The sequence below is a fragment of the Dipodomys ordii genome, unplaced genomic scaffold (genome assembly GCF_000151885.1).
Source record: "Dipodomys ordii isolate 6190 unplaced genomic scaffold, Dord_2.0 Scaffold88, whole genome shotgun sequence".
In the NCBI taxonomy this organism is placed as follows: Eukaryota; Metazoa; Chordata; class Mammalia; order Rodentia; family Heteromyidae; genus Dipodomys; species Dipodomys ordii.
The window spans coordinates 6,490,611-6,508,436 of record NW_012267304.1 but is presented as its reverse complement, the minus strand read 5'-3'; the positions used below and the strand labels follow the sequence as shown (position 1 = coordinate 6,508,436).

At 38.7% G+C, this 17,826-nt stretch overlaps 1 protein-coding gene across 1 annotated transcript in view; it reads right to left on the bottom strand.

The window, feature by feature from the left end:
• The window catches only part of Alg13 (ALG13, UDP-N-acetylglucosaminyltransferase subunit), a 72,124-nt gene extending 66,732 nt beyond the window's left edge, over positions 1-5,392 (bottom strand). The window contains exons 1-4 of the mRNA XM_013025844.1: positions 5,291-5,392; positions 4,347-4,509; positions 2,939-3,077; positions 218-326 (exon numbers count right to left, since the gene is read on the bottom strand). Coding sequence (XP_012881298.1) covers positions 218-326; positions 2,939-3,077; positions 4,347-4,509; positions 5,291-5,371 — 492 coding nt within the window. The 5' untranslated portion in view covers positions 5,372-5,392. The remainder of the gene's footprint in view (positions 1-217; positions 327-2,938; positions 3,078-4,346; positions 4,510-5,290) is intronic.
• Between the last annotated feature and the right edge of the window lie 12,434 nt (positions 5,393-17,826).

Here is a 17,826-nt window from a genome sequence, read left to right as displayed (position 1 = left end):
TGTAGCTCAAGTGGTAGAGTGCTCGCCTTGAGCTGAAGAGCTGAGGGACAGCGCCCAGGCCCAGAGTTCAAACCCCACGACCGACAAAAAAAAAAATTGCCTATACATTCAATGGGTGTATGTAGTATATATTATTCTGTGTCTATTTTGAATTGATCACATTTAATGGATTATATTTAGGGGTATTTTTTAACTGTTAAAAGTTTAATGTTTATTTTTGTAATCCAACAACTTTATCCAAAAATGCAGAAAATTTTTCTGGCTGTCCAGGAGGATAATATTTCAGTGTTGATAAGTCCATTGACTGTAACAGCCCAGGAAGCGTGCTAAAACAAAAGAAGAAAAATATTAGGTAACATGGGAGAAAATTTCATTAGTTTATCTGCTGTCCACTCGATGACTGAATCTAACTTCCAAGAATACAGTGATGCTCAAACTGTAGGTATGAATTTGTATGTATTCTTAGTATTGTAGAATATACATACTGAAATTTGTATAGCAATAGAAAATGTTAATGGAGATTACAAGACCATGAATGAAGATTGGGAAATACTTTTACTGGGAATTTACTATCATAACTTCAGATATAATTAAGCAATATATGTTCACCCTACATGTTGGAAATAAGGTTATAAATTACAACACAAAACTAGTACCTCAGATATATGTTTGAACCAGTCTCTTAAATTAGGACAGCCTAGTCTTGGGGAAAATGATTTACCTAAAATGAAAATATAAACAATTTTGCTTAATAGTTCATGTGCTTGATTTTTCTGATAACATATAACTATTAAAACTGTAAGAAAGAAGAAACTAGTGTGTTATACAGTTTCTTCTTCAGCCCAAGTTAAAATTTAGGACATTTTTGTGAAATAAAAATTCATTTTTATTGTACATTTAAAATCAAGGCTAATTTTAACATTGAGTGAAAACTTACCAAAAGTTATCTGGAAACACTGACTTGTATGATGAAGAGTTTGGAACACAAGAATATATTCCTTTCTTTAAAAAGGTGTCAATCTTTAAATATCTCAATTACCCAAGGGCAGACATAACCAATACCTATAGCATACATAATTTTAATTATTTAGCTTCTTTTCTGACCCAAAGTACTTCAAGATTGCATTTCCTCACTTCCATCATATTCCTCTCATAATGAAGTTGAGTTGGAACTCATGTCTTTATCCTTGCTCAACTTGAGTGCTTGACTGGTGCTTGAGACACATCTAGCTTGGCTTTTTTGTTAGTGATTTTGTACAGCCTTATTTTTTTTGTCTGGGCTGACCCTCGAACTTCAGTCACTTGGATCTCAGCTGCCCGAGTGTTATAAGTTTAAGCCAGTGGCACCTGGCTTATTTCTCTTTTCTTGCCAATAGGAGGTTTTGAACTGAAGATCTCCATGTTTGCTCAACTTGCATACTCAGCTGGTAGTCTACCACTTCAACCATACCTCCAGCCAATTTCCCTCCTGAAATAGTCCATCTGTTTTCTCAATGAGTAGGAATCTTCATTTTCTTCAGAATTCTCTATCTATATATCTATGTGTGTATGATATACCATATATATCGTATATATATCATACACACTGCTAGAAAATGATACAAAATAAGAAATTTACTCATTACCTTGCCCATGTAATTGTAACCCCTCTGTAAGGTATTTTCACAATTAAAAAAAGAAAATGATACAAAATAGGTGTTAAATAGATATCTAATGAATAAGTATTTACTGAGTGTCTAAGAAGCAGAAAAAATTTAAAAACCTCATGTTCTATAACTAGTTTTTAGTTTATTTTAAAACAAATTTACTATAACATGAAATGCACATGTATAATTATCCTATGAAGTAAAATACCATTAGAGCATGCTAGTTTCTAAAACATCACATTAGGACAGGATTTAAATTCAAACAAATGGCAATTGCTAACACCCTGGACCATCAGCAAGCTTATAGAACCTCAAAGAACAAAACCCAGCCAATTTCCCTCTTACTTCTTAATGCAATGTTGTTCAATGCTTGGGTTATTCTAATGTACTTCTAGTAAAAAATATTTCTGACCATAATTTCTTTGCTTAAAATTCTCCAGTGTTTTCTCACTGAACATACACTAAATCAGAACTCTCACAAAGGAGATCCTCTCTCTGCCTCATAATATACTCTCCCTTATACTACTGTCACATTAACTTTCCTGCTTCCCAAGAACACCAAACTCCATGCTCATTCCTAACATAGGAGTTTTTCTTTTTTTTAGGTTACAGATTGGGATTCACACTTGGTATCTGTTGCTTATGCTCAATGACTAGTGTCCTATGTACTGAGCCACTTCCTACCCCCATAAACTTAAAGGGATTTTGAAATTCAGTTCTCTGCCTCTACAACATTCTATCATTTCCTTTTTTTACTCAGGTCTCACTTTGTTTAGACTTCCCTGAGTATTCTCCTTAAGTAGTCTTCAATCCAGCTATGGTATCATTCTTTGTTTCTTTGTAGCATTTTTCACCATCTGAAGTTCTATGACTAGTATTCAAGTACAGCAAAAGCATGGAGATTACTTCATATTTATCACTATTTCTCAGCTCTTAACAGTGTCTGCTACATTGTTTGCTACAACTGAGCAACACATTTAAGGATTCCATTGATTTATAAAGGCCAAACTCACAAAAAAGAAGCAAATACTTTAAGAACCAAAAATCAAAAAAAGGAACTCAAATAATAGATTCACAGAAATTTGCATATCTGGGTGAAAATATAAAGTCTCAAATTCACATGCAAAGAAATGACATATAGGAAAAAAAAGCTACACATCAAGGCCAAACGTTTTATAGGAGGGAAAATCAATGTATGTCTGGGAAAAGAAATAAAAGAGACACATGGGTTAGGTAGGCAGGTAAAAACAGATGGATAAATCTAGGCAAAAGATCAAATTATCAGTCTCTACCTGCAAGTACAGTAGAAGAGATGTCCCTCTTTGTGTAGCTGCTTTGCCAATTCCAGTTGATGATTGTTCATCAACTTTTCATTTACAACTACCACAAGTGGCTTGCCTTTTTCCAGAGTCTCCAAACAGCTTCCCGCACCTACAAAAATAAAATCAAATTTGCTAATAACATATTTAAAACTTATTCCAGCCAGGTGCCGGTGGCTCATGCCCTGAGTTCAAGCCCCGCAATCCACCAAAACAAAACAAAAGTTATTTACCAAGTCTTCTTCTTGACTGTAAAGCTGAATAAGTTAGTTGAGCAAAGTATGTAAACTAGAGTACATTTATTAGTTGTTCTTTCTTGTTAATACACTAGGTTCAGGCTATGGGTAGAGACTTCATATTTATTAGGCAGATTCAAATTCCTGGTACTTGCAAAAAATATTTTAGAGCTACTCACAACAGTATGATTTATTGGTATGTCATACTTGTAGAGAGCTCCTGAGAGCTAACATTCATCTATTAGATATTTGGAATGGGAATGAGTAGACTGTTAGGTGAGATTTTTTTATATCCCATGCTAGGGTAGTTGTAAACAACACCCAGCACCAAATTATCTATCCATCACTTCCTGGCTGGACAAGTTACGTAACTGTTTTGTGTCTATTTTCTCATCTATAAAATGGAACAATACCAGCATAAAGTGCACACAGAATTGTTTGGGAAGATTAACTGTGTTAATATACACAAATTCATTTAGAGTGGCTACACATTTTCAGTCACCAATGTGTAATAATGTCTTATTTTTAGTGTCTTCTGTCTTTTTAAACTAAAAACTTTTTGAAAAATAAGAAACATCCCCCCCCACCACATAGCATTCAAAACTGTAGGATTCTGTCAAAGAAAGTCTTACACATAAATTACAAATAATTTCCTACTTACATAGTTACATAATATTTTATTGCATTTATTTCACACTGACACAAAATGAAAATGGTGAATATGATCCACTGACAATTTCTTATGAGCAGTTCAACTGGCAGACTGAACATTCCTTATTTTTTAGGTCCAAGACTGGGACTCAAACTTGTTACCTTCCATTTTTGCTCACTGGCTAGTGTATTACCAACTGAGGCATATTTCCAATCTTTAAACATTGCTTTACATGTAAGTTCAAGTCCTAGTTTAAGTTGACAATTTGTTACATGCTAATTGGGTAAATCATTTTGTCCCTCTGAATTGAGGGTCCTATTATAAAATTGGGCTAAGATAATTTCTTATTCTTATCCACCAATATGAAAATTGCATTCACAAGAGAAACATACCAATAATACTGAATGTATTATACACTAAAAGTAGTGATATCATGAGAAGGTAAAAATATGATTTAAAATCAAAGAAGGTACTCAGATTCTAAGACAATTACCTGCGTGACTAATAACGAGATCTGCTAGTTGAAAGTCTTCTTTCAAGGAATCTTTGTACCTGTAAACATCCAGAGTAAACGACTCAGTACTGAATGGTTTAGGTATCACTGTTCCTCTACCAATTTGGAGGATAAGTCGGCTGTAACCAAGACTCTGGATGATCTATAAAAAGAAATAAGAAAACCCGGGCCTTTGTAATTGTCGACTCTTAACAGCTGGGCCTGGCTACAGTTAACACCAACAGTTAATAATCAACCTTCAAAGTGGGCGTTCTGACCAGAACACCTGTGGTCATTTCAGTTTTCTAAAGTACCTCATTCCCCCTTCCCAGTCCCGGAACTGAAATTAATAGCCCTGAGGAATGTAAGGACACAGCGCAGCACTAAAAAGCAGGCAAGAGAAGACTTTGAAAGAGCCTCTGTTTTGGTCTCACAGGTTCTAGTGCAACAACCTCAGGCCTTCAGAAGTTCCGGACCCGCCGCCAGGGACGCTGTCCCATAATGAGCACCAGAGGTGAGGAAAGGTGAGGTTAGGGATAAGGCCGGAGGGGACCGCTGAGGTAGTCAAAAGGCCTTAGCGCGAGAGGTTTGGTGGCGACCCGCGACCTTCACCCTGACCCCAGCCACATTTACAAAAGGCGAAACCTTCAGAAAAGTGAGCAATGGCACCGTTCTGAAGGGAAGAAAGCACAGGAAAGGAGGTGCCAGAAAGACCGAGGAGCGGCGTGTGAAAAAAGGGAAGGGACCGACCTACAGGCCCAAGGAGCTTTAGAGCCCTGCTGGAAACAGACAGGTCATCAAGGGGACTGGCAACGGAGAGCGGCAACTGCCCCCCGCCCCGAATACAACAACCAGGCCAGGTTTCCAAGGCCAGCAGAAGGGCTAAAAGCTTGGAGCAACCGGCCGCCGCCCGCCTGGCCCCCTTCGCGGCTTCCCACACTCACTCGCAAGCTGTCCTGCGCCGACACACACGCTATGAGCTCGTCAAAGCTGGTGGTCCCTACGGTTACAAACACGCACTTCATCTCGTGCGTGCGTCCGTCCCAAATCGCAACGCCGGAAGCTGCGTCACGGAGGCGGTGCCAAAGCCCCGCTTAGTGAAAGAGGCGGGACTAGGCGACAGCCTCCCGGAAAGTATCATTGTGGTCCCACGTGGTGAGGATGTGGGTGTTTACCGAGGTAAGGGTTTTTGTTTTGGTTTTGTTTTTTCAAAAATAGTAAAATATAAAAATAAAAATCTCAAGCACATTATGTTGCCATCACTGAGTACCACATATCTTTCTTGGTTATATTTGACATACTTGGTGTTTCAAGCCACAGAACAATGCCTTGATTCACTAACACTCCAGCCTTCACCTCTCTCCCAGACCAGATAAATTCTCCTGGCAAGTACAGGACCAAAATTTATTCCCAGTTGAGACCTTGAGCAGCTACCTCTGCTCAGCTCCCTCCCTACTTCCATCCATTACTTATTTCCTACCTTTTGTCCCAACATTAGTTACTTTCAAAACATCTCCCCTAGGTTATTCTAGCATTCTTTCAGACCCACTATAAATACTTCAGATTGTAAACAAGGAATGAATGTAGCTGTGGCTAGAGGCTCCCCTTCTGCAAGTTTTTCCTAAGAGATCTGTGTTGGTCTTGAGCAACCTCTTTGTATATAGCCTTTTCCCCTCTTTTTGAATGTAACACTTGGTTTTGCCATGAAAATTTGGCCTATAGGATACCACCTCTTGTGCCTACCTCAGTTCTCACTTGCCCTTTGCATGTGGGAAAATGGGATAGAAAAACTCCACTTTTACTTATTTGTTATGCATTCACATAACATTTGTTCATATTGTTCTTTATTCTATAAGGTGGTAATAACTAATTAACATACAAATTACTGTTTTGGCCATGGTAGTAAACACAAGTATAGACAAAGCATATTTATTCTGGAATGTAGCAGATATATTGGACACCAAAACACAAACCATTCTTGATTTATATAGAATATATAGTATAATGGATAAATTATGGTGCTGGGGGGTCACACTACTTGAGTTTCTATTCTGCAATTATCTTGTTTCTTAACCTGTGTAACCTTGAGCAGTTTACAAGTCTATGTTCATCTGCTTATATGTAAAATGGTGATAAAAACAGTGCTTAATTTGTACCTATATTATTACTATAAATGATTATACATTAAAGAGCTTAAACCAATATCAGGCTAAAAACGTCCATAATTGCTATTACTTCTATTTTCATTGCCACAAAACACTGAATACAGGCAAATGATATTGAAGCAGAATAATATTGATTTATACATTTCTTATATTTGCTTTACAGTTTCATTATGTCTTTGTATTTAAAGTTCAGTAACGATAACATTCTGTTTTTATTTTAAACAAAATACCAAGAATCACAGTGAAGGGTTTTTTTGTTGTTAACAGCATATTCTGAATTTTCCCACCTGAACTAATACAAATAGTTTAATAAGCCAATCATTTAAATTTCACTTTTGTATTTAGCAACTGGGATTATATATCAGTAAATTATTTCATTCTGCTTTTACACAAATTGTTAAAAAAAAAAAGAAAAATGTTTTCATATGTATGCCAGGCCTAAACTCAGGGCCTTATGCTCTCAATTAGCTTTTTTTCTCACTGCTGGCACTCTACCACATGAACCACACCTCAATCCTGGCATTTAACTGATTAATTTTAGATGGTTATTTGAACACCTATCTGCCCAGTTGGCTTTGAACTCCAATCATCCAAATATCAGGCCTCCTGAGTAGCCAAGATACTGGTGTGAGCCACAGGCATCTGACCTGGACATAGTAATAACAATAGCATTACCCTCCTAAATTGTTCATTAAAACAGTAACAGAGTTTCTTGTATTTTCAAACTAAATTATATACTATCAGGTCCTTTTGCTTTGGAGGAAATACATTTTTCATTCTCTTCCGTTTTTATTAGCACTTATTTGTTGTACCTCCGGGCTTCACTGTGCTGTCTCCTTATGTGTATATAATATGCTCCAATCAAACCCTGTCTCCTCTGACAGTCCATCTCATAACCCTACCCTTCATGGAAACTTAAGACCATAATAACCCCCTTCACTCTTTCCACCCACCCATTTGTACTTTCCACCAAAGGAAACCTCTTTACATTCATTGCATTGTTGTCACTTCTTTGTCTGTGTGTTACAGCCCTAGGGCTTGAACTAAGGGCCTGAGTGCTCTCCAAAAAAAATTTTATTTTTGGGTTCGGTCGTGGGGCCTGAACTCTGGGCCTGGGCGCTGTCCCTCAGCTCTTCAGCTCAAGGCTAGCACTCTACCACTTGAGCCACAGCGCCACTTCCGTTTTTTTTTTCTTTTTGCTTATGTGGTGCGGAGGAATTGAACCCAAGGCCTCAGACATACAAGGCAAGTGCTCTACCACTGAGCCAACTTCCAAGCCCACCATAAAATTTTTTTTCCTCTCTACTACTTAAGGTACAGCTCCACTGCTTGGTTTTATTTTTGTTAGTTTATTGGAGATAAAAGTCTCATGGACTTTCCTGCCTAGGCTGGCTTTGAACCTCAATCATCAGATCTCAACCTCCTGAGTAGCAAGGATTACTAGGCAAGAGCCACCAGCACCTCATTTCTAAGAGCTAGATAATCAGTGTGAAAGAATATATATTTGCTTTCTCAGACTGGATTTTTTCACTTAACCAATGAACTCTTAGTGCCATCTAATTTCCTGCAAACTACATAATTCATTCTTCTTTATGGAAGATTAATACTCAACCACATTTTATCTATTCATTGGTTGATGGACTCCCATGAATCTGATGCCATATTTTGGCTTTTGTGTATAGTGCTGATAAAAATATAAAGTTATCTCAACAGTATATACAAAGACTTTAAAATAACCTTTTAAAACCCATCACAAATTTCCTTCATTCACACTTGTATATGTGCTGTTGAAGCACTAACAAGGTTTCATTTCTCAGTAGATTCTCTTTGGCTAAAGAAAGTAATACTCTCCTGTAGACAGCTCTTCCTAGTCTCCTTTGTCTTACAGATTGCTTTTTAAAAATTTTTTCTCCAAGGGGTACATGTAATCAAGCCTTTTTGTGCAATTAATAATAAAGTAGAAACCCAAAATACTGATGTATAAAAATGTGTTAAAACCTCATTTATACTAGTAGGGTTTTCATTAAACTAGATTTATAATCAGGTTGGATTTTTCCATTTTAATAAGCTTTCTGGTTTCTTTTGATCTGCTGTGTATATATAATTTGATTCATTTTATTTGGTAAGCTTATGATTAAAGCTTTCTTATACATTTTTTATACACTTAGAATTTAACATTAACAACTTTTCTTCTCCAGAGCTAAAATATAACTTTGAAATCAGAAAGAAATATTTTTGAAACATTTTAATTACAAATAACTCTAAATTGTGAGTAGAGTATTTGTATTTCCATTTTAGCTAGAAATCTATCCCTCATACACACACAAAATTAACATAAAATGGGAGTAGGATATGGTTCAGTTATATCTTCATCACCTCAAAAATAGAAAGAAAAGAATCCAGGCTTTGGTGGGTCATGCCCATAATCCCAGCTGCTCAGGAGGCTGAGGTCAGAGGATTTCAGTTCAAAGCCCAAGCCAGCCTGAGGAAGAAAGTTGGTGAGACTCTTATCTCCAATTAACCACCAGAAAACCTGATGTGGCCTTGTGGTTCAAGTAGCAGGGCACTAGCCTTGAATAAGAGAGCTCAGGGACAGAGCCCAGACCCTGAGTTCAAGAGAGAGAGAGAAAGAAAGAGAGAAAGAAAAAGAGAAAGAGAGAAAGAAAAAGAGAGAGAGGAAGGAAGGGAAGGAAGGAAGGAAGGGAAGGAGTTAAATATCTCCTCCATGATACAAAGGAAGAAATGAAAGGTAACAATTAGATAAGAAACCCAGAACTTTGATATCACTTGGACTAAATAAAACAATTCTCAGGTGGGGTGGGCATGAGAAGGGGAGCTTTACCTTATAGAGGTTGTAGGCCCACAGCACCTGCAAGCTGGTGAAGGGGCCAAGGTGTTGGTTGTACTAGACCCTTGCAGCCTCTACCAGCATAGGCTTTGGGAAGAGGGCTCTGTATTTTGCATGTGTCTTGTTCACCTGGCTCCTGGCTGGCCTACCAGTCTACTTCCTCAAAAGTTGACTTGAGACCTTCTATTTAGAATACCCTGAGTGTTGTTTGGAAGGTAATCTCACAAGAGAAGATGGAGAGTCTGAGAGCCGTCATCGGCCAGAGTGGAAAGCTCTGGCCACATTAAGATGGTGGCCTTGTTGAAACCCTTCCCCCTTCCCCTGTCATGAAAGGGTCTACCACATATCAAGGGGTGAGTTCTTTGCTAATGTGCTGAATATCTCCTAATGAACTTCCTAGGCCTCCACCACCTAACTATACCTCAAATGAATCCGCGTGGAAGACTGTCCCGTGGTGGCCATTAACTCCCATTTTCAAGAAGTAAAAGACTTCATTGACTGTGTCAGGGAAAAGGGAGGCAAAGCCCTGGTCTACTGTGTGAGGCTAGAATCTCCCATATAATCTGTTTGGCTTACCTCATGAAGACCCAGAAGTTCTGCGTGGAGGAAGCACTCTACAGGAGGAGATGAAGGAGAAGTAGGATCTCCTCACCTTCTGTTGGAAGCAGAGGAGGAACATGATTTTCTCCACCTTCTGCTCCCTGCTCCTCCTATACAGATCATTTGTATACAATGAACCCCTACTTGCTGGGTCCCTGCCACTGCGATTTCTTTACCTTAGTGCTGAAGCCAATGCCTTTCCACTGACAATTACAGAACTACACAGGAGCCCAGTTGCCCCAGCCACATCCTACCAAGACTGGAGGAGGAAGTGGTGCCAGCTCAACCTCAAGTGCAACTTTGATTTTATTTTTAAAACTTTTTAGCTGGACAGTAGTGGCTCTAGCTGCAATACTAGCTACTCAGGAGGCTGAGATCTGATGATCAAGGTTCAAAGCCCGCCCCTGCAAAAAGTCCCTGTGAGACTCATCTCCAATTAACTTCTCAAAAACCAGAAGTGGTGGTGTGGCTCAAAGTGTAGAGTGCTACCCTTGAGCAAAAGTGCTCAGGGACAGCACCCAGGCCCTGAGTTCAAGCCCCAAGACAGACAAACAACAGAAACCTAACTCCATCTCATAACTGAGCAACACTAAAGACCTCTCCCTGTCACTGCCCCAGTGATGGGCTTGCAAACAAACTAACCTTGAGGATCAGTTCTCTGGCTGGGAGGAAGACCACATCAGTAAGAGAACATGGTATATGCTGACTACTGTACTTCCAGACACTTTCCTGTTTAGGACTATGCAGTCCTTCAGTTCAAGGGTACATAAATAAGTTTCTGTAGTACTATAGGAAGGAGAAACTTCCTGGCCAGAACAAAATGCAGTCAGAAAGCTGATTCATACAAAAGGAAGCACAATTTCTACCTATATTTTTTTAAACTTTGCCAGTCTCAATGTCTGCAACATTTTCAGGGAATAAGCTGCCTACCACTTAGGAAGGTAACTACTGTGTTAAAAGTCATGTGATGGATTGGCCAGTCTGATCCTTGAAATTTATTCCATATTCCTTCAACTGTATCCATTGGAGACAGTTGGTGGAAAGAGATAAACACTTCTGGGTTTTTCCCAAACTATAGGTCCTTTCCTGACCTTGGATTTTGGTATGATTTATTCATACTTGAATCTGTCTCATTTTATCTCTCCTCAAAGCAGCCTTTGTTTCATTCAAAAAGTTTTATTTATTTTTTTGGGTCCGGTCGTGGGGCTGTCCCTCAGCTCTTCAGCTCAAGGCTAGCGCTCTACCACTTGAGCCACAGCGCCACTTCCGGCTTTTATTCTTTTTGAATATGTGGTGCTGAGGAATCAAACCCAGGGCCTCATGCATGCAAGGCAAGCGCTCTACCACTGAGCCACCTTCCCAGCCCTCATTCAAAAAGTTTTCAAACCATAAGCAAACAATGATGCTTTTGGTTGGTGGCTATGCAGAGAAAGGATGCCTGTTTTGTCCTGGTTAAGTGACCCTGAAAACCATTGTGCTTGTCTCTCTCTTGTGACACTCATTTCCTTCTCTGCCCTGGGGTTGGTCTTCAGGCTACTGACTTCTGAGGTTTACAGATTTTGCAATGTGATATTGTTAATTTTTTGTCTGAAGGTTATTTCTCCAGGGAAAGGTAGTAACTTCCTAAAACCCATGTGAATTTGAGGAAAAGAAATATGTTATTGGTTGGGTTTTTTGTTATCAAATAAAAATAGCAAAAGATAAAAAAGTAGTTTTACCTTCTCTGAGTTATTAATGTAAAACTATGTTTTTAATATGCATTCTAAAATTGTATGATTTCTGAAGGCCTGGTATATCTTGATATATATTACCAGCCATAATTCTGACATAATATTGTGAAAGACCCCAGACACACTGGGATACTTTCTTCAATGGGAGGGCACCCCAGGAACCAAGACTCCAAACCAGCAGATGCAACAAGCAAGAGGAGTTTATTTGGCATTTGCGCAAAAGGACTCTCTGTCCTGGGCAGACAGGGAGCCCTGAGCAGCAGTTACAGGCATTTTTAAAGGCAAAATCCACAAGATTAGCATATAACACCAGGTGTCCCCGGATTGGCCTGTTTAAAAGTCACTATGTACTCCAGCAATCATTTTACTACGCGGGGAAGTTTATAACACTCTTTGTAAAACAGTTGGCTCAGGGCAAGTCTAGGGGGAGCGGTCACCCTGGAGGGGAGTTTACATAGTTACAGGCTTGTGATTGATTAACATTTGGCCTAGTTTGCTGGACTTGCCAGGTGGTCTTTATCTTGGGTCCTTATCTTGGGTCCCATTTGGCCACTTGGGGAATTTACTTGTTTGCTCTTTATTTACGACTACAGAGCTTGTCCCAGGCTGACATCTAGACCCCGAAACTTTTTATTTATTTCCAGGGAGGGGAAGGGTCAGTGCTAGCGCAAGCAAGTTTACAGAAGCAAAACTAGCAGCTAGCAATTGTAAAATGTAACTCTAATTTTTAATTTTTCAATTGAATACTATAGAAATTATCAAATTTTCTTGTTGATTGTTATTATGAGCTCTCATATTTTTAGTTGTGGCCATTTTATGTTTTTTTCATCTACAGCCATTTTACAAGCACCGTTTCTTCTCTATAAGCATTTACAACTGGATTACAGTCCAAATTAGTTCTTCTTCAGGAAAATCATGTAAGATATCCTGACAAGTACTCCTGATCATAGGCTTCTAATAACTTTAACATCATACTAGTGAATTTGGGCAAAATTTCCAAAATATATGAAAAAAGCAGGCTCATAAAATGGATTCTTTTTCTTTTCTTTTCTTTTCTTTTGTCAGTCGTGGGGCCTGAACTCTGGGCCTGGATGCTGTCCCTGAGCTCTTCAGCTCAAGGTGGGCGCCCTACCACTTGAGCCACAGCCCCACTTCTGGCTTTTTCTGCTTATGTGGTGCTGAGGAATCAAACCCAGGGTCTCATGCATGCAAGACAAACACTCTACCACTGAGCCACCTTCCCAGCCCAAATGATGGATTTTTTTTTTGTCAGTCATGGGACTTGAACTCTGGGCCTGGGCGCTATCCCTCAGCTCTTCAGCTCAAGGCTAGCACTTGAGTCACAGCACCACTTCCTGTTTTCTGGTGGTTTATTGGAGATAAAAGTCTCACAGCCTTTCCTGTCTGGGCTAGCTTTGAAAGGTGATCCTCAGATCTAAGCCTCCTAAGTAGCTAGGATTACAGGTGTGAGCCACCTGCACCCTGCTCCAAGTGATGGGTTCTTAAACAGAACAAGAACTGATTAATGAGACAACTTAAAAGCATTATGATTTTTTTACTTAAAAACTTAAGTTGGTTTTATTGTTTCATATAATTCTACAAACTAAGAAATACTTGCATATCAATCAATAAGCCATTTTATACACTATTTTACTGATTTAGGACACAGTTATAATTAAGAAATAGCACAATATAGTATTAAGAGTACAGTCTCTGTACCTTAATTGGCTTCAATCTCTTAAAAAATATGTTTTTAACTTTAAGTAGTTCATTCTTTCATCGATCATCTCTTCAATCATATACCTCATCTCTCTTGGCCCCACTCCTCATTTCTAGTTACCTTATTCCTGCTGCTTATTTTGTTGGGCTGAGTTAGCCTTTCTAAGGAATTACACCATTTGAGTTCTCCCCTGAATCTACCTTGTTTCAGTTAATACATTTGAGTACACCTGGATACGACCTTGAAGTGGAGTGTTTCCTTATATATGTTTATAAATTAATTCTAACTTCCATGTATGAGGGAAATCAATGCATCCTTTGTCCCTCTGGGCCTCTTTTACTTAACAAGTTTATTCTAGGCCCTTCCATTTCTTTGCAAATAATGAAATATCATTCTGTCTAATGGCTGAATGAAATTTTATTTTATATGTAAAAGCATTATGATTTTAAATGACTGTTCTTTTAAAAAGTTGCTGATATTTTTATGTCATTTCCTCAGATTTTTCGTGTTAGTCATTGGAATTGAACTCCCAGCCTGGGTGCTGTCCCTGAGCATTTTTTGCTCAAGGCTAGCACTCTACAACTGGAGCTACAGCTCCATTTGTGAATTTTGAGTGGTGAATTGAAAAGAAGGGTCTCATGGACTTTCCTGCTCAGGCTGGTTTGGAATCATGATCCTCAGACCTCAGCCTCCTAAATAGCTAGGATTACAGGCATGAAACAGACTCCTGGCTTTTTCTTCAGATTTAAAACTAAAAAATTAGTTTCTTGTTTTAGACCACCTGTAACAGTTTGGCAAAGCATGCTTTTATGAACAAAATTAAAATACCTAGTTTTCTTCCTACATTATTGTTAAAAATACTAAACTATCACTATTCTAACTTTATACGTCTAATTTATATAAATTCAATAAAACTTCTTTTGTAACAGGATATAATTGATAATGTGGTTTGACTAGGAAATCATTTTCAGATAGGACAATGAGAACTTTAAGAAACTGAGATTAACAGGATGAAATCATTAAAACCTCCCACTCTCATTCTTCCTCCTCATAAATAACTGGTCTAGTTTGCTTTTCTATAGTATTCTCTTACAGTGTCCCTGGCCTTGCTGTAAGTAATCAGTTTTAATGGGAATCTGCTTTGTTCTCATAACTCTATATTGCTTCCCTTGCTAGGCCCACTGACCACCCTTTCCCCAGGGGACCTTCCGGAGCTTCTCAGCCCAGAATCTTAATCTAAATGTGAATATCCACTTCCCCTTTCTCACCCCAGGTGATAGGCCCCTGAAGTCCTAGAAGCAGTTGGGGCCAGAGAATTAAACAATAGATTCCTGGGCCTGCCAGACCTTCATCAAAATCTCATGAAACTCTTTGAACCCTCCAGCTAGCTTACCTGAGCCACTGCCCCCTCCCTCTGTCTTTAAACCCTGGAGCTCCCTAGGACCTGCCCCCTAAATCCAATGTTAGTCCCTCCACCCCTGTGCCTCACCTCCTGACTCTCTTTATGCTTTACCATAGTATCCTTCTGGTCTGTTGAGGTCATTTTCTGCTCTTCCTTTATTCTAATACCCTCATGATGACTGTTTCCTAATATGTATGCTTTCTACATCTCAACTCAGGATATTTTAGGGAGGGATTACAGAGATAGAATTTAACCCAGGTCTTACAAGTGAATCAGAAGTGCCTTATTAAAAATAATCAGCCTTAGCCCAAGATTGAAATTTATACAAATAAATCAGTTACCTTGGTATAGAATAGTGGTTTCAAATGAGAATTATTGTCCCATATTACAACACTGGAGAGGTTAAGGTAGGAGAATCCGTTGATCCCAGGAGTTCTAGACCTGCCTCAGCAACATAGGGAGACCTCCATCTCACTAAACAGAAGCCTAGTCCTTGTGAATCAAGCCTATAATCCTAACTACACTGGAGGCAGAAATCAGGAACATGGAAATTTCAATGCCAGTTAAACCATAAAGTTGATGAGACCCCCATCTCAAACAATAAAACTGAACATGCAACTGTGATCTCAGCTATGCATAGGGCATAAGTAGGAGACTTTGGTCCAGGCCATCCTGGTCATAAACTCAAGACCCTACTTGAAAAATAACTAAAGCAAAAAGGGTTCAGGGCATAGCTTAAGTGGTAGAGCTCCTGTCTAGCAAGCTGAAACCCTAAGTTCAAACTTCAGTACTGCTGACATCCAGAGAGAGGGAGAGAGACACACACTTAGAGATTTCCCAAGTCATTATGAGAGAGAGAGAGAGAGAGAGAGAGACAGACAGACAGACAGACAGAGATTTTCCTAAGGTATTATTGCAATTGTGTGTGTGCATGTGTGTACATGCATGCATGTGCACACATGTGCATGCACACACTAGTCCTGGGGCTTGAAATAGGGCTGGGGGCATAGGGCCTACATGCTATCCTTGAGCATTTGGGCTCAAAGCAAACACTCTACCACTTATGCCTCAGCTCCACTTCCAACTTCTTGGAGGTTAATTGGAGAAGCTCATGGACATTTCTGTCTCTGGCTGGCTTTGAAATATGATCCTCATATCTAAGCTTCCTAAACAGCTAGGACACCTGGAAGAGGTCACATCTGAATTTGATGTGGCCACACCTTTCTCCGCCCATACCCTATATAAGGCCTAGCGCAGGCCCAGAAGCTCTCTCTGTTCATTTCTAGCTCTCTGCTCTCTCGCTGCTCTATTCTAGCTCTTTCTGCTACCTATCTATCTCTCTGTTCTATTCTAGCTCTCTCTCTGTTCGTTTCTAGCTCTCTGCTTTCTCTGTTCTTTTCTAGCTCTCTGCTTTCTCTGTTCTTTTCTAGCTCTCTCTGCTTTCTCTCTGCTCTAGCTCTTTCCTCTCTCTCTTTCCCAGCTCTCTAAAAGTGGCAGTATATTTCCACTTACAAGATTGTTAGGCTTATATCTATAAATGTTTTTGTGGTTTCAGAAAATATCCACCAGATGGCAACTTCATCTTCATGTGAAATTTTATGTACAATCCTCTGCAACTAATCATAGGTCTTCCAATGCAGATATTCCCTGATTGGTGACTGATTTCTATAGTAATCCTTGTAATTAGATACTAGGTAGTTACTTAGGAATGCTTACTGGAAAGTGGAGGATGGGAACAGTTCGTATATCGAGGATGATATTTTAGTAAAATTTTAAAATTGAAATGAAAAATACCACGTCTATTTCCCTGTTATTCTCTAAAAGTAGTTCTGATTCCAAACTAAAGGGAATAATATTTCCTTTCCAGTATATGCAGTTGCAGACAGTATTATTTCTTTATGGATTGCAAGTTATTCTACTTGGATCTGTTGTACTTATTGGCGATCTTGTAGCTAGCAATTTTGCTGCTTAAAATGGGAACTTTTATTTCTAAGCCTTATTGTATGCAGAGACTACTGCTGGGGATATTTAACATGTCCCTATTGTTTTCTGTTTATAAACAACTGGCCCTGAGGTACTAATTAAGTAGAAGATTTTGTATATATTTAGAAAATATTCCTGTTTTTTCCATACCAATTAATCTGTGGAAAAGATTAAAGTTGTTGTGGGCTTGGTTTTATGAGCTGAACATTACTAAATGTGTATGATGATAAATATTCCAGGAAAAAGAACAAATAATAGATTTGTTGACATAGCTAGAGGTGATATTTCATTAATAAATCCATTTATAATGTGGTATGTTTCACCCATATTAACGGATAGCTGTGTAAGGTATTTGTTTGAATTCAATATGTAGAATATATAACAGATTACTGGTTTTTAATTTTTTGTTTAATTGCCTTTTTCTGCATCTGTATATAAATGTTGTTCAACTTGTGAAGGAATTAACCATTGTAAATTGAAAAATCAAGTTGGAAGTGCATTTATTACAATTATTTCATTTACTATCACAGCTTAGCAACAATGCACACCATAGATATTGTTGTTTCCTCCGTGCTTATATGACTAACTGGGAGTTGAAGATCACTGCTGCTGCCCAGCATCACAAAATGGTGTAGAACAGAATATTACTAGTTGTAACCAGATTACAGTGGGTGCCTCATCCCTCTAATTATTCAGGAGGCTAAGCTGAGGATGGAGGTTCAAAGCGAGACTGGGCAGGGAAGCCACTGAACTTTTCTTCATTTAACCACCAAAAAGCTGGAAGCAGAGCAATGGCTCAAGTGGTAAAGAACCAATCTTGAGTGAAAAAGCTTTGGAACATCATCCAGGCCTTCAGTTAAAGCCCTAATATGGACACACACACACACACACACACACACACACACACACACACACACACACACACACACAGAATATAACTAGTTGGGGAAAATATAAAAATAAAAATTTAGAGAAAAATTTCTATTGTTTACATATAGCTTTTGTACCATTGTGATCTCAAAAATTATTTCA